Here is a 25,843-nt window from a genome sequence, read left to right as displayed (position 1 = left end):
TATGCATTACTTATTTTATTACGTATAATTAAATGGTAATTCATATTTTTTTTTTAAGTAACCTGCATCACCGATTAATATTGATATTAATGTGAATCTAATAGATAATTTGTTTCCTTAATTTTAATTGCCGTTTGAAGCGCTATTTTATAGTTAAATTATCTATCCATAAAAAGAATATGAAATTATTATATCGTATAAATCGTAGTAGGTCCAATGTGTTCTTCAATTTTGCTGTTGTAATTTGTCTAATATTTTTATATAGTGATTTTAATGCAGTATTTTTGAACTTTCTTGGTCTACCACGATGTGGTAATAAATCCAGAATTTTCAAATTTTCATTCTCATTCATTGATGTCTTATAGAAAATTTGATACGGTTCATTCCTCACAAAACAAAATTTTTCAATAAAATTAACAAATATTCTATTGTTAGATTTTCTCCAATTTTTTGGTATTTCATTTTTCATTTAGTAGTGGAGAGAAAAATAATCTTTCACATTTCCTATTTAAATCATACAATAATTAGTAAACAGTATTAAAGTGCGATGAGTATGACTAGGAATAAATAATTGTAATACAGTCTATTGAATAGAACTATTTAAAAAAAAAGTCTTGCAAATGTAATTGTGTTTGGGTTGCTTGTTGTCTTTCTGAAACTTCAAACTATTACAAATACTCATATTAACGATTCTTCCAATTCAATTTCTTTTAAATACGTTATAAAGATTTTTATTTACAGTGCTATTACTGAATATCAAATTTCCAATTCTATTTAATAAAACGCTACCAGAATTCGTTTTTAGTACTTTCAAATTTTGCAATACCTTATATTTATTTAACATAATTTTTCTTATTAGAGAAATTTAATAAATATGTAAAATAAATAATATATGTCTAAAAAGATTGATAAATGACTTATTGTTAAAAACAACATTTCAAGGGATTGCTTTATAAATAATCGAATTATGAAGAAATGTGGTTAGTTTGAATATTTTTCAGAGTGTCATTAGATATATTAAATATTTATTCTTTAAAATGCATGCTACATAAAATTCTTCTAACCAATTAGTATGCGTTGTTTTCATTGAAAACTGTGTACCCAAAATATTTTGTCGAATCAACACGATGATGTGTATAATCGTCAAACGAAAAATATTCATTTAACTGTAATAATATTGAATTAAGTTTTAATCGAATGACTATTTAATTTTTTCACAAAAATTATTCTTTTTATTTATTAGCATATATTTATTTATTTAATTCAAGCATACAATTTATGAAATCATTCGGTTAGAAAAACGTAATCTCACAAAAAAAAAAGAGTCTTCCACACCACTCGCTTTATTTTCGGGCGAATGCTCTGTCCATCTTGAGCTACCTAAGAACAACTTTTGGACCAAATTATTCAACTATTTTATCAGAATGTAAAGTGGCATATCTATTAATAGTGTCACTAACAAACTTCCTGGAAATCTCTGAAATACGCACAACTCGCATTTAAGTTCTTTTGCAAGTGTGTCAGAATTTTTTCAAAGATGATGGTATATAGAAGAGGAAGTAGGAAGAACTTCTTATTAATACAGCATACCATGTACATTCGGATAAAACTATTGCATAATTCGGGCTTCGGTTGTCTAGACTGGGACTCGAACCCAGGACCTTCCGCTTGCCGAGCGAGTGCTCTACCATCTGAGCTATGAAGACATATTTACATTTAATTCATAATATTGTATATAATACGTTGTATCCGGTTATCCAATAAATTCGTACGGTTTGAACTGTATTTTCGTACTTTTAATTAGAAAAGAATGGAACATACTTATGAACCAATCTAATAGAATATGCATTACTTATATTATTACGTATAATTAAATGATAATCCATATTGTTTTTTGGAAAGTAACCTACTTCACCGATTGATATTGATATTAATGTGAATCTATACTTATAGATTATTTAATCTATTACTTATAGATTAGACTTATTTATTAGATTATATATTTTATTTTTTTATTATTATATATTTTTTAATATATATATATATAAATATTATATAATGAAATATAATTAAAAATATATATTATATATTATATATATTAAGATATATAATAAAATATATAAAATAAATAAATATGATTATAAATTAGATCTAACGAAAAATTCTGTCCATTTAAAAAATAAAATAAAATAATAAATTATTCCTAATTTGAACAATTAATTAATTTAATTACTTGTGAACTGTTACCAACATGAATGCAATTTGTATATTCCATTTTAAGAAATGGGGCCTTACCCCTAGTGACGAAACATTGAACTAATCCCTGAGGATTAATAAAAAAGATTCAATGTCTTTTTTAATATTAAAATACTTTTAATATTAAATACACATGTATTTAATATTTTGTACTACTAGGGATATTTGTTAGAACGGACAAAATTTGTCAGTAGACCAAATATTATAAAATAATATTAATACTCAAATTTATTAATTAGTTTAATAATGACTGAATTATAATAAAAACGATATAATTAAAGTGATTTATTATGAAAAATAAAAAACAATACTAAACCCTTATTTAATTTAAAACAACCAAATGTTAATAAATATATGAAAAATTTGTTTAGTTTTATCGTTAGTTTCTTTCCCATTGGTAGTATTATTAAATGAATTCAGTTTTTTATTCTCAACAACGACGTGCTCTAGTTATCGACTATCTTTTCTTATTTTGTTTTCCCATTAATTCGCTCTAGGAAGAGAGATTCGTTTATTTTGCTTCTACGTAAATACACGGTAGACAGAATTTAATAATAACTATTTTTCGGTTTTTATTGCAGATGCGGAAGTTACAGGACAGCGAGAAAAACGGACCGATTCGGTCGACATCTCGCGGAGAGAAGAAATTCCTTGTGGAGGATCATCATACCGTAAGTCGTGTGTTATTTGATTGCTCGATAATTACATTACACTACGACATAATCATAATTATAATTGCATGCTTTTATGTAACTAGACGATTTCTAACATTTATACGTGTTTCCTCTTTGATCTTTTTTTTTTCTTGTTCTTTTTCTTTATTTTTTTCTTTTTAACCAGTTGAATTGAGTTCGACAAGTATACTCGTCATGAAGAAATAAGCAAGATTTTGTCTCATGACGAGTAAATTCGACATACGTATAAAGTAATGACCATAAAGTAATGACCTATTTAAATATGAAAAACGAGAGGAATATTCTTACATTTCAAAATGTTTAGAATATTTTGAGATAAAATAAACAAATTAAAAATATGAAGAATTTGAATTGAACTCATACGTCATCGCATGTACTGACTGAAAAACAGTGTATTACTTCGCATAACGAATTTGTTTATATTTCTCAATCCAAGAATTTTGACGGTCACACTTTCAAAATAGATTTCAATAAACATTAGTGTTGGTATCGGATGGTGAAACCTTTTATAAGCCATTATATTTGAAAATTGATCAATTTATTAATTTAAGTTCGTCAAAACACATTAAAATATTACATCAAAAAGATAGGTTTATTTGATAAAATAGCCAATTTTTTATTATTAATATTTCTTTATTTATGTACAAAATATTAATTTTTAAAAATTCGATTTGCTTTTAAAAAGAATATAAGAAAAAGAAACTTGTAAGATTAACAAATTAAAATTTATAAAATTATAATGCAGCGTCATCTATCGTATATTTACATAACCAAAGGACTAAGATAAATAATAGAAATAATATATCCCTAAATTGACAATAAAAATATTATAAATCACTAAATAACCTGCTCTATCTTTTAAGTTAGAGAAAATCAAATAAAATAAATCAATTTTTATTTAGATCGGTTAAGTAGTTTCGATGTTTATCGCGGACAAACAATTATAACTAAAAAACATGATATAATGTAATATAGTTTATATCTTTTGTTAATAAAACAAAATAAAAATACACAAAAATTTTGGAGAATTTCAATTAGAAATAAATTAGTGTAATATTGCAAACTTTTTCTTTTATTATTTTACATTAGTGTAACATAATTAACTAGGTTGGTGCATATGAAATGTCGGATTTACACCTTGCCAATTTCAGAAAAATGTCGCAATATCGTTGTATGGTTAACTTCCATCCTAGTAGCAAGTTCCCTCGTGGATATAGTTGGATTCGCTTCCACCAATGCCTTCAGATTATCATTTTTCACGGTCGTTTTGGGTCTTCCTCGCGGTTCGTTTTGTAGGGAAAAATCACCAGACCGAAATTTTTCAAACCAACGCTGCACTTTTCGATCGTTATTAGTATTCTCTCACAACGCCTGGTTTATGTTGCGTGCAGTTTTTGCAGCATTATTACTAAGTTTATACTCATACAAGAAAATGACACGAATTTCGGTGGAATTCATATCGGTACAAAATTCAAAACAAATAACAAAAGGGATCACTTTTTAGAAAATCTCCTTTGTTAAAATGTGACTCTGGAGATGGACAGTACGACTATAAACGAGGTTATGCCAAAAACCAAAGCATAACGAAAACAGGAAGGGAAACGTTTGCACGTAAAAAGAATCCGACATTTCATATGCACCAACCTAATACATTCAATCCAAAAGTAGATATGTGCCCATAATTATGAAAATGGGTCTATAAGTCATGTATCTCTTGTTTCGAGATATTTAAAGATTTATATTTGAACACTATATGAATTCTATATAATATTGAAATAACAAACATTATCTGACGATTTATTTTTGACAATATTGTGAAAATTACATTGAATTTATTTAGTTTAAAATAATGTGGTACGTAATAATTGATAAACTCATTTTTTTTTTTTAATTTTTACTTAGACCACTTTCATAATTATGGCCACGTATTTCTTGATTTTATAACCTATTTTTATAATACATAATTTATATAGTTAATATAACAATTGTTAATAAAAACAAAATAATGATACACACTAATTTCTAAAAATTAAAAGTAATAAATAAATTAGCGTTGTATTTCAAACAATTTCTTTTATTATTTTACATATGTGTAACATAATTATTTGGGTTCTATTCAAAAATCGATATTTTTGATTTTATAACCTACAAAATGAGAAAAAACACTACTACTTCCGCACACATTACTTTTATTTGCAATTTTTACAATTTTTGACAACAAAAATAATAATGCATTTGTTTAACTAAAATTCGATCATTTTTAAAAGCAAATAAAAAAAGAAACATGTAACCTTAAAAAGTTAAGATTTATAAAATTATAATGCAGCGCCATCTACTGTATACTAAAAGAACCAAGAGACTAAGGTTATCGCAAATGCTTGAAAAATCGCGAAAAGATTTGTATGAGACACCCCAGTGAGACACTTATTCTATGTTTGACGAATATACTCGTGATTGATCGATTTCTGCGACACACAGTGGTGGGCACTTTGAAAACGGAGTACCACAGTAATCTAATTAATTTATAATAAATTTATTCATACGATTGTACATATCGGTGATAATTTGTAACATTTGCAACTAATGAATTATATTATAAATTGGAAAGAAATATTGGTCGTATGAATTTCTCATCTAACCAATTGTTAACGTTTTTGTATGAACAAATTACAGTTGGGTACGTACATTCGCGAAGTTGGTTGCGACAGAGCCATAGAAGAAATCGAGGTCGAGCGCCTCCGTGAGCTTGCACTCGAACAACAAGAAGTCATCGAGATACTTAGACAGACGGTCAAGGTAATGAAATTTCATAAATTTATGAATACTATCGTTAGTTAGCTAGCTCTCTCTTCCTCTCTCTCTCTCTCTCTCTCTCTCCCTCTCTCGTTTATATAATCATCATTGTGTGTCTATTCTCTTGTACGTAACAATAACGGTGTCTGTCCTTCGTGCATGGGAAAGGAAAAAGAACGAAAGCTCGAGCAGCTGTCGAACAAGAAAAGGAAAGAGGAATTCTATAGGCAATGGTTGGAGCTCGAGCCAGTGGCCGAGGTCGACGATGAAGAGGATCACGAGGAAGGTGACAGTGCCCTTTCTAGTGCACCATCATCCCTTTCTCCTCAGCCAGGTGGTTGTGGACAATGGCAGGGGTCAGGTGTCACCCGAGAAGCCTACGAAGCTGTTCTCATAGAAATCGAGGAACTCCAATCAAAATTATTAGATGAACGTCAAGAATTGTCTCGTGCTAAGACCGAAGTTCTCGATCTTGAAAAAGCTCTTTTGCAAGAGGTGAAGATTTTTTGTTTCTTTTTAATCAGTAAATTCCTTTTTTTATATATATATATATATCAATAAGAATGTTCGTTTGTTTTTTCTTTTTTTTTTTTTATTATTTTGTAATCAATAGACAAGATGTAGCAATCGTAATAAACAATTGGAAGAACTGAACGAGAAGTTGCGAGCAACAGAAGAACGTGAAGCTAATCTCCTTGTGGAATTGTCCGAGTTGAGAGAACAAAACGAACTTTTAGAATTCAGACTTCTCGAACTGGAAGAATCAACCACTCGTAAAGAGAATCCTGATCACGCGGCTGATAGCGGCATTGTCTCGCCGGAACTATTACATCCGAGCAAGGTAAAAATAAAACAGAAAGTCTCCCTTTTTGTTCCTGAGATAGAAACAAAAGAAAAATTTGTAAAGTTTTAGTAAAATTACAAAAAAAAAAAGAAAATTTAACTTCGTAGACATGCTGCTATTATAACCTTTTAAGCACTACGCGCCATTATAGTGGCTTTCGCGGATACCATCTTCCAATACGACGTGCAACTATAGTGGCTTTCGTGAATGCCATATTCCAATACAACGCGTAACTATAATGGCTTTCGTGAATGCCATATTCCAATACGACGCGTCACTATAATGGCTTTCACGAATGCCATATTCCTATACGACGCGTCACTATAATGGCTTTCACGGTTGCCATCTTTCTTCCAATATGACACGCAACTATAGTGGCTTTCGCGAATGCTATATTCCAGTACGACGCGTCACTATAGTGGCTTTCACGGATGCCATCTTTCTTCCAATATGACACGCAACTATAGTGGCTTTCGCGAATGCTATATTCCAGTACGACGCGTCACTATAGCGGCTTTCACGGATGCCATTTTACAGTACGACGCGTCACTATAGTGTCTTTCGCAGATGCCATTTTTTTTCAATACGACGAGCCACTATAGTGACTCTAGCGGATGCCATCTTCCAATACGATGTGCAACCATAGTGGCTTTCATGAATGCCATTTTACAGTACCACGCTCCGCTATAGTAACTTTCGCGAATATCATCTTTCTTCCAATACGATTTGCCACTATAGTGGCTTTCGCGAATGCCATTCCAATACGACGCGCCATTATAGTGACTTTCACGAATGCCATCTTTTTTCCCATATGATGCTCTTTTATAGTGACTCGCGAATATCATCTTTCTTCCAATACGACTTGCCACTATAATGGCTTTCGCAGATAACATCTTTTAACACGTTGAGCGCCGCGTCCGTCATAGGTGACTGACACGTTTAACTATTTTTCAAAACAAAATAACGCCCATGGCCTGACGGGAATTTCCCTAAGAATTCGCGTGGCTCTCAACGTGTTAAAATATATTATACCTAATTTTATTATTAATTAATAAAATAAATTGTCTAAGTTAAAGTATATGTGTATCATTTCTAAAAAATTATAATTAAATTATTAAATACTTGATTTCAATGTACTCGCGTACAGAACAGCCATTTTAACATTCAGCAGTGCCTAAGAGGTTAAAGTATTAATGTAACGATTAATATTTATAATCTTTTATAATATTTACACTTTGTACACGTACACACACATACACACACACAACACACAATATATACGATTGATTGCAGGATCAAGTAATAAGCAAGCAAAGAAATCGTGCAGTGGCTACAGTGATTCCATATACAAACAATAATAATTACACTACTACTACAACGACGACACGTACGATTTCTCCTGTACCACGAAAAGCACCATTGTCTCTTCAAGAAAGTGGTATATTCGAAGAGGAGGATGAAGAGGGCTTAGAAGTCGAACTAGCGAGTAAAGGAACCCAAACGGAGATACCTTCCGGTGAACTTCTTCAAGAGGTTCAACGTCTTCAAGAACTTCGTGCACGGATTCAAGAACGTGCAGCTAAAGTAACAAACACAGCTACGACGATATGTTCGATCGATACATCTAAAGCCTGTCCGGCACTTGACACGGACGTTGATTCGATCGTTCAATTGTCCTCCTATCAAGATCGTATAAGAGATTTGGAAGATAGATTAGAGGCTTACGAAGAGGCTGAAGAAAGGCAAACGGAGGAGAGACGAGTGACGAAGCAAAGGGAAGAAGAATTGCTTGATGAAAATTACAGGTTAACCGAGAGGGTTTATTGGCTTGAGAATAAATTACATAACGTTGAGGAACTCATTGAGAATAGAAGCAGAAGTAGAAGTAACGATAGAAGGATTATTCGTGATGACAATGAATACGACAAAATGGAAAATGATAAACAATGCGACTGTCAAGTTTTTCAAAATTACCAAGAAGTTCAACGAAAGACAAAAGGTGAAAACGTAACGTTCGAAATAATGGAGGACATATTGAATCGTTCGAAAGAAGTTCAAACGACTGTTATCGAATCAATTGAAGATTGTTGTTCATGTTGCCGAATGCGTGAGATTAACAAAAGAACGGAACAACCTCAGGAATGGATCGCACCGGAAACACGTCGTGTTATGGTATGACATAATAACTTTTCAGATCATTATACTTCCTTATAAAGTAAAAATGGGTCTGCAGTTGAACGGGACAATGCAACTGGTTGACATACGTGGACGATATTGCTATGTTAGGGGACAATAAAGTGTCATTAATTAATAACGCGAAAATATTAGGTGGACCGGAAAGTAATGTTGCTTTTCTAACCTTAAAATCAAAGGAATAAATTTTTAACAAATTTGTATTTTTAATCAATAACGTAATCAACAAAACCTTTCTCATTTAGTAATGCAAATCTTTAATACCAGATCAATAAAAATTGGTGGTACACGTGGCCATAATATACATTGTCGTATTTAATTGAAACTGTTTCATGCAAAACAATCCTTTCGAATTTTCAGGTGGAAGTTGTTCAAAATTGTACGGAGGAAATGGTCGAGGAAGTAGCGCGGGAGGCCAAAGAAGATGAAAATGACGTTGACGAGATTGACGAGGTTGATGCATCTGAGAAAAATGAGAACGATGAGCACGTAGAAAGAAGAAAAAGAAGAAGAAGAAGAAGAAGCATCACGGAAGTTGCCGCGGGGAATTTGGAGGAGAACAACGACGAGCCGATAAATTCGGTCGTTCATTTAAACGACGAATTGGAATCCAAAAAGAAGGTTAGAGAAAGGCAGAATAAAACTAAAAGGAGAGAGAGACAAGATGATTATTCGTCAACGAGAACGTCTAAGGGAAATGTTAGGTTAACCTCCGAGTGGGTTAAACGCCCTGACGAATATTACGAGCGAAGGCATCATCGATTGATTTTGTATCAGGAGATTTGTGTTTAGAAATAATCAAATTAGTTATTATAGTGTTGATTTTTCGATAATTAGCAACAAAATCGCGGAATAATACGCGAGTGGAAGGATTTTTTATTTTTCTTCTTCTTCTTATTCTTCTTCTTCTTCTTCTTCTTCTTTTCCTTACTCCTTTTTTGTTTCTTTATAAAAAATAATTAGAATGTAATCTCACCGAACTCTTCCTTTTCTCTGTGGTTTGATTGTTTTTCAAAGGAAAAAAAAAAAAAAACAGTCCACGCATAAACGGGACAAAAATATGTCATATATATTCACGATAGAACAAAATCGATCGATTTAAAGGGGGACAAAATATCTACCTTATGGTTATAAACGATAATGATCGACGATCGTCGAAAGAAGACAAAAAAATAAAAAATAAAAAAAAAAGAAGGGGAAAAAACCATGAGACAAAAGAGTCGAGGAAAAATGAATCTTCTGCCATAAAACGAAATTGTGTCGAGCTTCTAGACAAAAATGATATCCAGGATTTGAGGAATGATATTCGATATTCGACTCGAAGAGAAGCATGGGAAGACGAGAGACAAACACATACACACAGTTTAGAAGAGTTCTCCTTGAATCAAATTAAATGCAGCAACTGAGGACTCTCGAAACTGGCCAAAGGTCAGTTTTCGTCAATCCGTTTCTTTTCGTAATTTTTTCTTCTTCTTCGTAATTGTTGCGTTAGAGTACCGTAGTGTGCAAAATAACGCTGACATAAGAGACATTCCTTCTAGATTTTTCCTAGTTATTTATATATATATATATATATACACACTTATTATGCATACGCTATTACACTTTCTTCCACTTCGCTCGACTGGTTCTGTCGCTTCGTTTTACTTTCCCATCTCAATTTTAATCGTTGATTAATATAATAGGACGTATATTAAATATTATAAGCGCTCGTCGATTACTGGGGTATACATCTATAATATAGTCTAGCATATAACTGTCACTATTTATTTGTTTCTCAATACTTTTCTAATAGCAATAATAGCATATTGAACGACGATCTTCCTCGTAGGTCGTTCAGTGGTTTTATGGTGGTGGTAAAAAAATACGTCGCTTCTTTTCTCTTCTATCATCTTTCGTGTTATCTCTTTACAACAAGGCTAATCTCTCTAATTATGCTTCTTTTCTATTATTAGTATTATTATTATTATTACTATTATTACATTTCTTTTTACAGATCTTCGTGTTAATTGTATAATAAAACAAAACATTTAATTTGTAACAAAAGTCATATGATTTGTTGTAAACTTTGTTATTCGTATTCTATACGAAGAATTGTATTTGCATTCAAAGTATATCTAATAATTATACAGGATTATAATTTTGTTCCTTAGAGGGCACCACTAGTATGACCGTTTGAAAGAAGGTGATTTTCGGAATTTTTTTTTATAGAAAACTACTGCATGGAATGTTTGCATTTTTTAAGGAGATATTCGTGCATATTTAATGAACACATGACTAAATTTTTGGATCAAAATATTGAAAATTAAGCGAGTTATTCGCAATCTTCCAAGTCCCCTCACTGCTGCAGTTATGGCGACCTCCAAAGTGCATGAAATCAAAAAAACTTTTGCCTTTTAAACAGATAGGAATTAATTTTGCATTGTTTAACGAAAAAAAGCTCTTTGTCATAGATCAATTTGAGAGTTTGCAGGAATGCAACGATCCAAAAAGTACAAAAAATATTTTCTTTTTCTGCAAAAGGAACAAAGTTACAATCTAACCTAATTATTAGATAAATGCAATAAAAAGTAAAAAAATGTGATCCTATTAACTGTATACGTATTCTAGATTATAATAACTTTTGCTAAATATATATCTATATGTTATCGTGTAATAATATTCAACATGTTGCTCGTTTTATAATCAACTTTTGCAATCGATACGCGAGTCTCAACTTACACAAAGTTGAAAACATTCGTACGGCATATTTTCACTTGTCACGAAGAATATATTATCATCCAAAGTAAAAAAAAAAAAAAAAGTATTAAGGATAAGGTACTACTTACTACTACTACTACTTTACCATATATCTTTTGTGACAGGTGATCTACTTTCGCTGGAGGTGAAAATCCTTTCGTTTCTTGTCGGTGTAGAAGAGACTATTCGTATGCGCGTTTATACTCAACAGCATTACAAGTACCACGATATGATCGATAAACTTCACCGTTGATCTCTCAATGCATTAGCAAGGTAAACAATTTTTTTATTATACGATGTTAATAAAAAAAAAAAAAAAACAATTCGTTGAAATAGTAAATTCAATTATATAGGATGATTCACCAGTTCATGACTCACCTAAATAGCTTCGAAAGTATGATAGTAGCAGAAAAGTGATTCAGGAAATAGTTGCATGAAAAATTCAGAACTATTAGATCATTAAGTATGAAATGTCTGATTACCTAAAGCCTCAAGTTTGATACCAGATGTCTCCAATATTTTACTTCGATCGTCCTTTATTTTTTTTTGCATTAAGAAGGTACGCCATCTTGCTTACAAATGCACTCTTGCGAGTTATTTTCGAATATGAGTTTCGTCATGGAACTAATGCAGCGCAGGTAAGCCGAAATGTTAACGAAGTGTTTGGCAAAGATGTGGCTAACGAACGTACAGTATGTTGATGGTTCGAAAAATTCCGATCTGGAGATTTTGATCTTCAAAACGAACCACGCGGGTGGCCTAAGAGCAAGGTGGATGACAACCAACTGAAAGCTGTAGTGAAAGCATATCCATCTAAAACGACGCGTGGACTAGCAGCAAGGTTTGAAATTACCATCCCAACAATATTAAGTCATCTGAGAGCAATCGGAAAAGTAAAGAAGCTGGATAGGTGGGTTCCGCATGAGTTGAGCGAGCTTCAGCAACGGAACCGCTTCGAGGTTTGCTGTTCTTTGGTATCAACACTAAAAGGCGATCCATTTTTGCACCAGATAGTCACGTGCGATGAAAAGTGGATACTTTTTGATAATCGCAAGCGTCGGCACAATGGTTGGACAAAGATGAAGCGCCAAAACACACCCCAAAGCCGAGTATACACCAAAAAAAAACTAATGGTGTCTGTTTGGTGGTCCAGCGCAGGTGTTATACACTATAGTTTTATGAGACCTGGGCAATCTTAACGGCGGACCTCTACTGTGAACAGTTAGAAGAAATGATGAGGCAGCTGCAAATTAAGTAGCCGATATTGGTCAACAGGGACAGACCAATCCTCCTGCAGAACAACGCTCGACCACACGTTGCAAGATCGACGTTACTTAAACTACAGGAACTGGACCTGGAAACACTTTGTCACCCACCGTACTCACCAGATCTCACGCTAATCGATTACCATTTTTTCCGAGCTTTGGACAATATTTTGCAAGGAAAAATATTTCATTCCCAACATGCGGTTGAAAATGACTCTGCTGGTCTCCAGATTTTTTCGCTAGCGGTATTAATAAGCTATCGTTAAAATGGCAACGTTGTATTGATAGTTTAGGTGTATATTTTGATTAATTATATTATTTATTGCTCGAGATATAATAAACCGAACTTTCGGTCTCAAATCAGACATTTCATACTTAATGACCTAATACAATATGACATTAGTATTGTCCAGAAAGTTCGTACCGATTTTAATGAAAGATTAAAACGCAACTCATTTAAATTTTTCTTTTGGTATACATTTATTAAATTATATATAAGTGCCATTCTGTTCCGCAATCTTTCTCAAACCACCTATCCAAAATTCTCGTCCTTCAAGAACTTCTCAGATTTTTCAGTAAAAAAACGTTATGTCATCTACCGAAAATCGGCACGAACTTTCCGGACAACCAAGATTTGTTAGGTTAAGTCATTTTAGAGAATTATTGATCAACTTTGTTATTGTGGTAAGAACTGGTGAATCAGCCTGTACAATAAACGATCAATTGTAGAAAAATAATAATGAAAATGTTTTATTGTTGCAGGACAAAATAGCTGGCGTTGCTTGACACCGGCTAAGCATCGACCAGAATTTGTTTCTGAGGGAAAAGAACAATGGAGTCATCTCGTCATCTCGTTGTGTACCATCGAAAGTAAATAGAAAAAAAAAACAAAATATCATGCGCGCTTATATAAGTCTCTTTAACTAACAAAACCGACAAACAATCTACACATTGTTATAGTTAACCAACTACCAACAGGAAGAAAATCAAAGGACCCTTCTGTCAGTGCCAAAATGAATATAATCTGATTATTATAAACAAAATCAAATATTAGGTTGAATGAACTTTGATCTGCATTTGATCGAAAGATAAATATTTTTTGATATACAATAAGCAGAGGTCGCCAAAGTGATGGTCCACGGATCACTAGTGATTAAGTCATGTTATGTTTTAACACTAGATTTACAGGCATTGCCTGTATACCTTTTTTTTACTGAAATCCATCTTTTTGAAGGGTATGTTAACACTAATCTAAATTTGTTCGTATCGCGCCGGTGGAACTGACTTACATAATTTCGCTTATCGCCGGTGGTTTAATTTCATTTTAATTAATTAATTATTATTTAATTAATAAACGCCGAAGTGCGGCCATTAAAGTGTTAACTTTCGTTCTACAGTTTTGAATATCACAATAAAGCCATCGGCTCTTGCGCGATAATTTTTGCATGGCACCAACGTAGAGCTACCGACACTTACGCGATAATTTCCGCATGGCACCAACGTGGAGCCACCGACACTTACCCAATAGTTTTCGCATGGCACCAACGTGGAACCACCAGCACTTACGCGATAATTTCCGAATGGCAACAACGTGGAGCCACCGGCACACCCGATAATTTTTGCATGGCAACAACGTGGAGCCACCGACACTTACGCGATAGTTTTCGCATGACACCAAGGTGGAGCCACTGTTACTTACCCAATAGTTTTTCACATGGCACAAACGTGGAGCCATCGGACGTCATAGTGTTAATAGTTTCATTTTATTAACTAAATACGTTTTATGTGTTCTTAGATCACAATTTTGTTTATAAATATATTTAATTAACACTTAAAAAATCCTATTAGTGGTCAGCAAGATTTAAATGATGAATTTACTGGTCCGTGTGATCAAAAAGTTTGGCGACCACTGCAATAAATATCACTTAAAAAGAAAGAAAGAAGTAAAATCGATCCTTGCCATTCTTAATCCTCGCCTTTTAACATAAACAATTTCCGCGAATTATATTTACCGAAATAGTAATCCTCAATGTAAAACGATTTTATAAAATACGAATCGAAACGAATTTGAAAATCTTAACGATAATCTTCGTATACATTTACATAATATAAACCCCTAGTAACATAAAATAGTAAAAAAATATTGAATACATGTGTATTTAATATTTTGTGCTACTAGGGTCATTACAACATGCAATACGAAGAATAAAAATGTATATAAATATATATATATTAATTTTTGTATCCAATCGAATGCGACAAAAAATGGTACACGTAAAATAAGTATACGTAATAAATACGTACGTGTATTATTTAAACGAAGAAAAAGAAAGAAGGAGAGAAACCATTAATTTATGTTATTTTTTGTGTCTCTGTAAAAAACAAAGAAAACCAGAGAGAAACCAGAGAGAGAGAGAGAGAGAGAAAAACATAAATTAAAAAAAAAAAAAAAAAGAAAGTATGTGCGTGTATGCCAGCTTGAATTATAATATACGTATACGAATTATATATATATATATATATATATATATATATATATATATATACATTATACATATATATATATTATTTGAATACTTTGTAGAATTTACAAAACGTGTCTCTAGTCCACTTTTCATTCGAGCGTAGCGGCCACGTTCTTTTTAACATATCGTTAAACACAGTGGTTTTAGATTGTTCAGTTTTATCATATAGTTTTATAATTATTATGTATACCTCTCTATGCACATTACTATATTGCATTATTCACGTAACTTTATCACGAGTCTTCTATTTTGATTTTGATTTTCTTCTTCTTCTTCTTTATCTTTTATTCCCTTTTTTATTTTTATTTTATTTTTATTTTTGTTTAAGTGCTACGCGGTCGACATGGAACTGTTTGTTTCGTTTTAATCCTTTTTGATCATGTAACCGTATACGAAATAAAGTTGATATTGTTTGCGCGAATTTATCGTTATTTTTTACTTCTTTTTTTATTATTATTATTATTATAATTATTAATATTATTATTATAAGATAAGAGTGTATATTCTGTCGTTGACAGTATCGTTCAAGTTTCTAATTAATCGTTCACATTGAATATATGAGAATAATGCACAATTGTATAATAGTTTAGTGAAAACTTGTTCAAAAACTTCATTCATGTGGATATTTACCAACTCATTTTCTTTATTTCCTTTTGTATTTTTTTTTTTTAATAATAAGTTAAATATATTATAATTTATGCCATTTACGATTTACGAGATGATCTGTAATTAGAAAATATATCATATATCTTTGTATAAATGTTTTTAAATGATATACAGGTAACCTTCCTATAGGACACTACATGTATATGTAATATACATGTCAATGGATATATATCAAGGATATATGTACCCATAATTATGAAAGTGGTGTAACAATGAGACCTTACACTGGAGCATCAATGGATTTTCATGAGCTTTGGTAGATCAGTAGTATACCTTTAACCTTTTTGCATTGGTTGGGACATATGCTGTTCTAGTCAGGAAAATTTTTGATTTTACGGCTGAGACAATGTCCCAGTTACTGAAAAACATTGAGGACAGACAATAACGCCAAGTTTGGCTTCCAAACTGATTCTAAGACCGTCTCAATCGTTCCTGATCTAGTCAAGCAAGCGACATCTGTCAAGGTTGTTGCTCAGTTGATAATTCTCATTTCTTATGTCAAAAATAGTGTGCACTTCTTGCAACGTAGCACTCTGCAAGAATTGTTTCTAGCTCTATCACATTCTCAAGAAACCCAGACTTTAGATACTGTTGCTCCTGCACTACTTTCGATTTGTTTAATTTTTTACAGTTCTAATTACGACCAGGACATTGTCTTGGGGTTCAGATACTTTGGATTTACGGCGGGACATATGTTGTCCCATGAAGCTTGTAAAATGATTGTTATTAATGGTGCACTGTTATGGGGACGTTTATGCGTCTCCAAGACGCATTTTAGAATCAGAAAAATTATTTTATCTAAAAAATTGCTTGGAGGGGAAATAACTGATCCCTTGATCCCGGTAATGGGGTGCACTCGGACTGATTTTTCGTCGCATTGCAAGGGTTGAAGGTATATTACTGATATACGAAAGCTCATTAAAATCCCTTGATGCTTCTGTTTAAGTCAAAATATAAAAAAAAATGAAGGTGAAATAACTGATAACCTTATTTTAAGCTATTGGGTCTACAAGTAAGTTTCCAGCGTTTTTTAATAGATGGTGTCACGAGTAGATTCCAGGCAGAAATGTCACATCTCATGTGTCATTTTTGAAGCTTGTGTATCTGTTAACAACATTGCATCATCATATTTGTGCATTTCTATCGGCGTCGTATATTTTATGAAGCAAAAACATGACAAGTTATGTGCCAAATAAGCGTCATTTGTTTTCTATTTTTTAATATGAAGAATAGTGCAGCTGAGGCCTATCGTTTGCTTCTGGAAACTTACGGGACGGAATGTATTGGTGAATCGACATGTCGTGAATGGTTTAAACGGTTCAAAAATAGTAATTTTGACGTTGAAGACAAGGAGCACACGGGAAAGCCGAAAAATTTTGAAGACGAGGAATTGAAGGCTTTGCTGGATGAGGATCCGTGTCAAATTCAAGAAGAGCTTGCTGAATCATTGGGCGTCACACAACAAGCCATTTCCCTGCGCCTGAAAGCTTTGGGATTCATCTAAAAAGTTGGAAATTGGGTGCCGTACGAGTTGAAGTCGAGAGATGTCGAACGGCGATTTTGCATGTAAGAAATGTTGCTGCAGCGGTATAAAAAAAAGTCGTTTCTGCATCGTATTGTCACTGGTGACGAAAAGTGGATCTATTATGATAATCCTAAACGCAAAAAACCATATACAAACCTGGCGAGCCAGCCAAATCAAAATATTCACATGAATAAGGTCGTGCTCTGCATATGGTGGTATCAGAAGGGTGTCATATACTACGAACTGCTTCCGAGTGGTCAAACCATCAAAGGACCATTGTATCGAACCCAACTAATTCGTTTGAAGCGGGCATTGGCGAAAAAACGGCCAGAATATCAGACCAGGCACGAGTCCGTAATTTTTCACCACGACAACGCTCGGCCACATGTTGCTGCTTCGGTCAAAAACTATTTGGATAATAGTGGATGGGAAATTCTGTCTCACCCGCCTTATAGTCCAGATTTGACGCCATCCGACTACCACTTGTTTCGGTCGATGCAGAACGCTCTTACCGGAATGCGCTTCACTTCAGTAGAGGGAATCAAAAATTGGCTCAATACGTTCTTGAGCTCAAAAGACGAGAACTTTTTTTGATCCAGAATCCACGAATTGCCAGAAAGATGGGAAAAAATTGTATCTTCCGATGGACAATATTTCGAATGAAAAATATGTAACCATTTTTTCAGAATAAACCCTCAAATGTTATGAAAAAACGCTGGAAAAAGCTGAAAACTTACTTGTAGACCCAATAAATAAATTCAATGTAATTTTCACAATATTTTCAAAAAATGAATTGTTAGATAATGTTTGTTATTTCAAATGTAATTGTTTAAATATCTCAAAACAAGAGATATATGACTTAGACCACTTTCATAATTATAAATGCACAAATATGTACCTTCCAGAAGAAACTTTTGGAGATTGATCAGAGGATCTGTTATTACTGACAACAGCAGCACTCATCAATAACGACGGTAATGCACATTCCATAAAATGAACCCTCTCAACTAAAGCCGCATGACGTCTCTCCAAAGAGGCATTCCTCTTCTCATAACCTCTCATCATACGTCTCCAATAACTCACGTTGTTTGTTCTATTTTCATCTGATTTCGTTTCTGTTTCCAAAATTTTCACATCGTTCTCCATTTAAATAAAAAAAAAAAAAAAAAAAACACCGGACGTAAAATATAATTTAATTTAATAATTTTTTTTTTCTAATTGTAGTCAGGACCCCAACAAAAAAAAAACTTCATTGAATTCTTAAAACTTCATTATTATTATAATTTTTGTCTTTTTTATGTTTACAATTTTAGTAACGTTAATAGAAAATAAACTAACTTTGTCCAATTTAACTCATCAATAAAAAAAAGAGAGAGAGGGAGAAGAAAAAAAAAGAAACAACTTCATATCGTTCATAGTAAAATAAATTCATGGTAAATTAGACGGATAATTATGACAGGAAATTCCGAAAAATGGATTGACGTCTTTTGACGTCTTCATTGGTTAATAGTTATTAACAAAATTATAATTAACGTGAAAAAAAATCTTATTACATTCAAAAAAATTTGCCTTACCCCTTGCTAGTAATATCAATTTTACCGAACATAATATAAAACAAAAACAAAAAAAAGAAAAAGAAAAAGAAATAAATAAAGAAAAATTAAACGATGAATCAAGAAACTATTTTGAAGCTTTTGATTCCTCTCAACAACAAAAACGTTGACAAAGAATTCATCAAAAGGACTCTACTAGAATTAAATAATAATAATAATAATAATAATAACAAATACCATGATAATGATAATTATAATGATCGTTCTAAAAAACGTGAAGTTGAAATCAATCCTAAACATGGTATGAAAAATAAATTGTCTAACCAAGTTATTAATTGTTAACACGTTCCGTGCCAAGCCCCTTTTTACCAGACTTGTCATTCAGGCCATTTAATTTTGCTTTAACAAAATCAATCATTACATGTAATTATTAATTATTGCAAATAACTTATGTGCTTTGTACTATACTGCATTTAGTATAATGCATCAATATTTTAATAGAAATATTCTTTAAACAGAATTAAATTTGTTATAAACATATATTTTCAGCGTATTAAGTAAATATGTCTAATGGTAAGTGTACCACCGGTGGTACACGTGGCACGGAACGTGTTAAAAAATATTCAGCTTCGATCATCGAATCATTAGATCTTCTCTTTGTTTATCTCAATTTAATAGCCACTGATAACCATAAAACACCATATACTAATCCAACTCATCCACGTGTTTGTCCTGCATATTCTTTTTGCGTTGAACGTAACACTGTTGCTAAAATGGTAGCCACGGATCAAGATAATCCTATGTTAAGTAACGAAGTAAGTTTTATTAAATTTAAAATTGTAATTATTTATTTTATTAGGTCGTCCCGAAAGTTTCTTCTTTTTATTTTCTAGTAATTCTACGGGAACAATATTTTTTAGGTTAATTAATTAAAAGTATAGAAAAAGGTAAAATAGAGTTGAATCAATCAACTCTATTTAGTAAAATAACGTAAAATACAAAAAAAAGTATATTACACATACAATATTGTTTAACTTATCAAAAAAAAAAAGGAAGAAATTTTCGAGACAACCTAATACTTAAAATTTAATACAGGTACAGTGAGTGTAGAAAGTATTCGTACATTTATCAATTCGAAATAAAATGTAGTGAATTGTAGTTTATTAGTCAATTATTTAAAAACGATGAATTTATATATGAACCGTTTATTTTGAAAGTGACCCAACTCCATTTTCCAAAAATATCGAGTTAGTTACATTTTTACATGATCTTTTCATTCTGAAGCAATTTGTTACATGATGACGATAAAAAAGTTTACTTAGAAGGTGGTCTAACTCCAAGACCTGACTTGACTTACTTGATTGACTATACTTGACGGACTGACTTGACTGACTGACTTAGCTGACTTAACTTACTTGTTTTGACTGACTGACTTGACTGACTTGACTGACTGACTTAACTGATTTGACTTACTTGTCTTGACTGACTGACTTGACTGACTTGACTTACTTGTCTTGACTAACTTGACTGACTTTAGTGACTTGACTGGACTTACTTGTCTTGACTGACTTGACTGACTAACTTAACTGACTTGACTTGACTCACTGACTTGACTGACTTTAGTGACTTGACTTGACTTACTTGTCTTGACTGACTTGACTGACTTTAGTGACTTGACTTGACTTGACTCACTGACTTGACTGACTCGACTTACTTGTCTTGACTGACTGACTATACTTGATGGACTGACTTAACTGACTTGAATGACTTGACTGACTTTACTTGACTGACTTTACTTGACTGACTTTACCTGACTGACTGACTTGACTTGACTGACTGAGTTTAAGTCAATCAACTGACTCAGTTTAATAGGAACTATGAATTAAACATCCTTATATACACTTAAACAGTATGACTCGTTAGTATCATATACGTATATTTTTAATTACATTAAAACCCAAACTCTTCCATACCTCGATTCGAACATAATTGGAGTTAGGCCACTTTCAAAATAAACAGCTCATGTATAAATTCATCCTTTATAAAAAATGAATTAACAAACTACAATTTGATAACATTTCATTTTAAATTGATCAGTAGACGAATACTTTCTGCATTTACTGTAAATTATAAAAGAAGACAATTTTGTTATCATAGTTACCAACAACGTTACGTGACCTATTAAAACCGATTAAACAAACGGCCTTGAGAATGAAACAACTTAGCCAATTAAATAATGAGGTACCCCATAACGAAAACGTCTACTGTCAATTAACTCAAAATAACGATGTAAGAAATAGAAATTAATATTGTGGTATTAAAAAAAAGATCTTTAGATCCATGACATCCAGGCTTTCTAAGGTGCAAAAAAAAACGTTTTTGATTAAATCAAATTAAATTATCCAGATTAACAAATTCTAAGAATTTGATCGAAACCTTCAGCGCTCTTCCTCATTCCTAATTTTATTTGCAGAACGTTCATTGATCGACCTGGAAAGCCCGGACTTCATCGAGGTCTAGTTATTGTGAACTTTCAAAAAAAAAAAAAAAACATTTGGATATTCCAAAAGAAATTGAATCTGAGTAAGAGGATTTTAAAACGATACTTTTTTGGCAGTTTCATGAGCCTGAAAATGTACTACCAATTTGTCAATTGTGTGCTATGAAATTCAACGAATTACAGTTGAATTTGAATGACACTGTAATACCAAGAGAAGATAATGCGTTTGAGAAAGATAATAATGTAGATGGTCAAGTTTTTCTTCGAATATTATCAAAACCAAATACTGAAACTCAAGAAATTATTGTTGATCCTTTTCTGAGTGTTATTCAACAGATGGTAAGATCATATAATTTTAAAAATAAAATTCAAACTTCTATCCTATTCTTATAAATTTACAGATATCCAATATGTCAGAAGTTCCACAAGAAAAAATTCCACAAGAAGTACCATTATTCAAAAATACAAAACAAGGTTAAAGTTTGAATATAAGTGTTATTGTTTCTTACATAAAATCTTCTTTTATCTTCATACTTTGTTCTTTCCTATTTGAGTATAGTATGCCAGTTATGTTCTGGTTGTTTGAAGCGTAAACCAATAACAACCATCATTGATGAATCTAGTAAATTAAAAGAAGACAATGGCGTACAATTTAAAAAAAGTTTCAGACCAGAACCTGACTCCTCAATCTTTGACGATGATTCACTGAGCGTTCAATCTTACGAACTTGTTAAAACAATGGACGTTGCATGTGAATGTAAAGCAGAAACAATGAACGACGAATTATGTTTCTCTTCAATTAATAGTAATTTTCTTGAAACCATTGGTTAATTTCAAAAAGAATTTCTTTCCTTATTTATCATTATTTCATTTTATTTTTTTTTTTCATCAGATCGTCATGAAGAATCTAATTGCGATGATCATGATAAATCTCTAGATCCATTAGTATTAAATATTTTAAGAATGTTAACAAATGATCATACACCTAATCAATTAGAACATTTAGATCCAATTTATTTCAACAAACCTAAATCTCAAAAATTAAGGAACAATACGAGTGAAGTATCGTCAAATAGAGATAAATCCATTGATTGTACTCGCAAGTTGAATGATGATTCTAAACTCAAGTCTGCTAATAAAATTGAAGTAACAGACGAATTGTTAAACGTTGCAACGTCTACTTATTCGATTTCTATATTGGGACAAATTAATTCTGTGTTACAAACGAAATCAGTCAAAGGTCAGACAATATCTTCTTCAACTCAATACGATATCAGGCCTGAGTATATTCAGAAAATACCATCGAATACAATGGAAAGTCAAGTAAAGCCTATATTTGATTCACGAAAGGTACCGAAGATAGAAGAGGATCGTAATGATCACATGGAAATAATTGAAAAGGTTTTAAAATAATATATATATATATATAGGGTATTTCACATGAAATCGAATACTTTTGACCTTCGACCCCTTTTTCGATTGTGCTGCAACATTTTTTTTTTTCATTTTCAACTTCATTAAACAAATTTTTTAAGAATTTTTTTCAGATTTTTTTGGCCAACCCAAAGAAAGGAATGATTTTTTTTTCCAAAATGGAGATTTTTCGTTCCATTGTTTTGTCAAATAACCATAACTTTGTCAAAAATAGACTTACAGGGAAGTTTCTTTTTTTTTTTTTTAATTGTTTGTTTTTAAATGTAATTTTTGAAAAAAAAAAATATAAAAACAATATTTGAAGTTAAATTCTATACAAAATTTTGTTTCTTTTTTTGTTCAAATTTGTCAAATGTTAATATTTTTGTATTTGTTTTTTTTTTTATTTAAAAAATTTTTCCTTTTATTATTAAGGCATTTAATTTTGTCTTTATACTAAAATAAACCTAATTAAATAAATATAAATATTTTTAAATGTGTCTTAATGATCTTAGTTTAATTATATGCTAAGGAAAATTATAAATGCAAAAAGATTGCAGTGAATTACTGGTCAATTTTTCAAGTAAATATAATTAACAATTTATTCAGATTTTCATGGTAGCTTAAATAATTTACAAACAGTTAGAACAATGAAGTTTAAAAATAATACAAATGTTTCAACAAAATCGAAAAAGGGTCGAGGATCAAAAGTGGTCGATTTAACACTTTGAACACTTTAATGGCCGCACGTCAACGCAATCGAACGGCACTAGAGTTCAATAATCTTTCTGAAAAATTAATTGAAAAAAACAACAACAACAAATTTAATTTTATATAATTTTAAATATATACAAAGTTATAAATAAATAACGGTTGTTCCGGCTATCATCACACACATGTTGTGTGGGCGGCCATTAAAGTGCTAATATGTTGGTAAATAATGAGAATACTTTTTGATGCTTTAACATTAATTAAACACAATTCACAGCCTTGCCCGTGCAGATGTGGATATTTTTTAGAAGGTGATTCTAATTGTTCTTGCGGATGTGCAAAATATTCCAATTCGCCATGCATAGTTCCAAATAATTCAAATCAAATAAAATCTGTGACAGAGAGTACGAATAATTCTTCAAATAATTTCAAAACGTACGTTCTATGTAAATTAATTGTTCCGTATTTAAACCGTTCATTTTGAAAGTGTCCTAACTCATTTTATGTTCAAATCGAGATATTGAAGGGTTTGCGTTTGAAGTTAAATCATTTTTAAAATAAACAGCTCATTTTCTTCTTATCGTAATACAAATTTTTATCCATTTTTTTTTTTTTTTAACACAGATCAGATCAAAGGTCCATTAAATCAAAGAAAAGTACACGAGAAGAAATCAATAGTCAATTGTGTAATTGCAACGAACCCTCCACAAATATAGAAAGTATTCCGTTGGATCCAATAGTTAAACGAATGAACGACATTATTGAGATTCAAAATTCGATATTTAATTCAGAAGAAAAAAATCAAATAAACTTGAAACATTTAAACGATAACAAACAACTTGATTCGGAAGAAGAAGAAGCACGAAAATTGCAAGAAAAAATTGAACTTTATAGAATGGAGAATGAATATTTTCGAAAATTAATACAACAAGCTTGTAATGGTTGTCAAGAAAACGCAGAAATATTGTCCCGTTCTCCGCCAATCAGAGCAACGAATTCTGGTTAAAAATATGATGATTATTTTGGAAAATATTTCTCTAATGTTTCATTTTTCGTTTCAATTTGTAATCATTCTTTCTTTTTCTTTTTTTTTTTTTTTTATTGATTTATCGTATATTTTTAGGATTAGCAACTGCAATTGAAATCTTGCAAGCTAAATGTCGAAGTAAAGACAGTATAATAGCCATTTTAGCAGAAGGATTACGTGGGGTTATCAATTGTGCTCAAATAGCCAAAAATTTGGCTGCTCCGTGTCTCGAATATTCTTATTGGGATTTTGATCGGTCTGCACTTTATGCTTATTTACGTAATACCATGAGCAAACTTTCTTTGGTACATACATCATAATACAACACGTTTAATATAATAATTTTTTTTATTAATTTGTAAATTTAAATAACAATTTGAATATCATGAACAATGAACTTTGAAATATACAGAGTGATTCATCAGCTCTTGTCAACTAAATAACTCTGAAAGTATGACAGTAGCAAAAAAAGTGGGTTAAGAAAAAGTAGCATGAAAAATTCATGACGATTAATGTGAAATCAATGAAGAGATTGTGAATCACCCTGTATATTGAATTAAATGATTTCATGTTTATTACTAATGTTTAATTATTTCTTAAAGGAAGAAAATAAAAATTCGACCTTAGCATCAAATCTTAAAACAGAAGACAGTGATAAAACTCTTGTTGATTGGAATCACAACGATACTGTACCACCACCAATGGATTTCAAGATAGTACAAGAATTTAGCAGATGTCTTTTTCTTTCATGGAAGATACCCAATGATATTAGAAATGTCGATGGATATCGGATTTACGCTAATGGGTAATATTAATCTTTTCATTGTGACAAAAAGTGATCGAAACAATCGATACTTCTTCATTTTTCGCAGAAATCTAACGAATAACGTGAGATCTTCAAAAAGATCAAAAACCATTTTAGGACCTACGGACATGTCAAAAGCTATGGAACTAAAATTGCATAGTTTTAATAACAATGGTATATTATCCGATTCAGTAACTATAAATTATTCCCCAAAAGAACAATAATAACCATTGAAATAATCCCAAAATTTGACCTGAACATGTTTTTTACTAATAACTCATTTTTGTTTTTGTTAATAAATAAAACAAGGGATGAAAAATGATCGTTTTGATT

At 31.5% G+C, this 25,843-nt stretch overlaps 3 protein-coding genes and 1 non-coding gene across 6 annotated transcripts in view; 3 read left to right on the top strand and 1 right to left on the bottom strand.

The window, feature by feature from the left end:
* LOC107071490 (uncharacterized) overlaps positions 1-15,731 on the top strand; it is a 75,220-nt gene extending 59,489 nt beyond the window's left edge. For 2 of the 3 annotated variants that reach the window (XR_001476458.2, XR_016176225.1), the window contains exons 7-14: positions 2,838-2,927; positions 5,625-5,747; positions 5,913-6,239; positions 6,358-6,585; positions 7,882-8,760; positions 9,142-9,402; positions 11,646-11,793; positions 13,548-15,731. Coding sequence is in view for 1 of the 3 variants with exons in the window: in XM_015330524.2 (XP_015186010.2) it covers positions 2,838-2,927; positions 5,625-5,747; positions 5,913-6,239; positions 6,358-6,585; positions 7,882-8,760; positions 9,142-9,402; positions 11,646-11,669 (1,932 nt within the window). In the remaining 2 variants the exon portion in view is untranslated. Of the gene's footprint in view, positions 1-2,837; positions 2,928-5,624; positions 5,748-5,912; positions 6,240-6,357; positions 6,586-7,881; positions 8,761-9,141; positions 9,403-11,645; positions 11,795-13,547 lie in introns of those variants that run through there. The other variant, XM_015330524.2, reaches the window with a different exon arrangement.
* The window catches only part of LOC107071515 (uncharacterized), a 96,758-nt gene that overhangs the window by 55,650 nt on the left and 15,265 nt on the right, over positions 1-25,843 (top strand). The window lies entirely within an intron of this gene.
* On the bottom strand, positions 1,634-1,706 carry TRNAA-GGC (transfer RNA alanine (anticodon GGC)). The gene has a single exon. It is a non-coding gene; the product is annotated as a tRNA-Ala (tRNA).
* LOC107071484 (uncharacterized) lies at positions 19,125-25,734 on the top strand. The gene is made up of 12 exons (XM_089171458.1): positions 19,125-19,390; positions 19,636-19,869; positions 21,212-21,343; positions 21,672-21,893; positions 21,956-22,028; positions 22,096-22,367; positions 22,407-22,955; positions 23,956-24,113; positions 24,303-24,679; positions 24,802-25,010; positions 25,308-25,510; positions 25,578-25,734. Exons 1-12 carry the CDS (start codon positions 19,169-19,171, stop codon positions 25,732-25,734), a joined length of 2,808 nt encoding a protein of 935 aa, XP_089027584.1. The 5' UTR covers positions 19,125-19,168.

The sequence above is a fragment of the Polistes dominula genome, unplaced genomic scaffold, assembly GCF_049000335.1.
Source record: "Polistes dominula isolate Pdom_NZ unplaced genomic scaffold, Pdom_raw_medaka contig_26, whole genome shotgun sequence".
In the NCBI taxonomy this organism is placed as follows: Eukaryota; Metazoa; Arthropoda; class Insecta; order Hymenoptera; family Vespidae; genus Polistes; species Polistes dominula.
This window is presented reverse-complemented; position numbering and strand designations above follow the sequence as displayed.

Bases quoted from the DNA above. Each gene is read 5' to 3' on its own strand.
- LOC107071484 (XM_089171458.1), top strand. From the start codon at position 19,169: ATGAATCAAGAAACTATTTTGAAGCTTTTGATTCCTCTCAACAACAAA. The intron at 19,870-21,211 runs GTAAGTTTTATT...TTGTTATCATAG, and splicing joins ATCCTATGTTAAGTAACGAA to TTACCAACAACGTTACGTGA. The intron at 22,029-22,095 runs GTTAAAGTTTGA...CATACTTTGTTC, and splicing joins ATTCAAAAATACAAAACAAG to TTTCCTATTTGAGTATAGTA.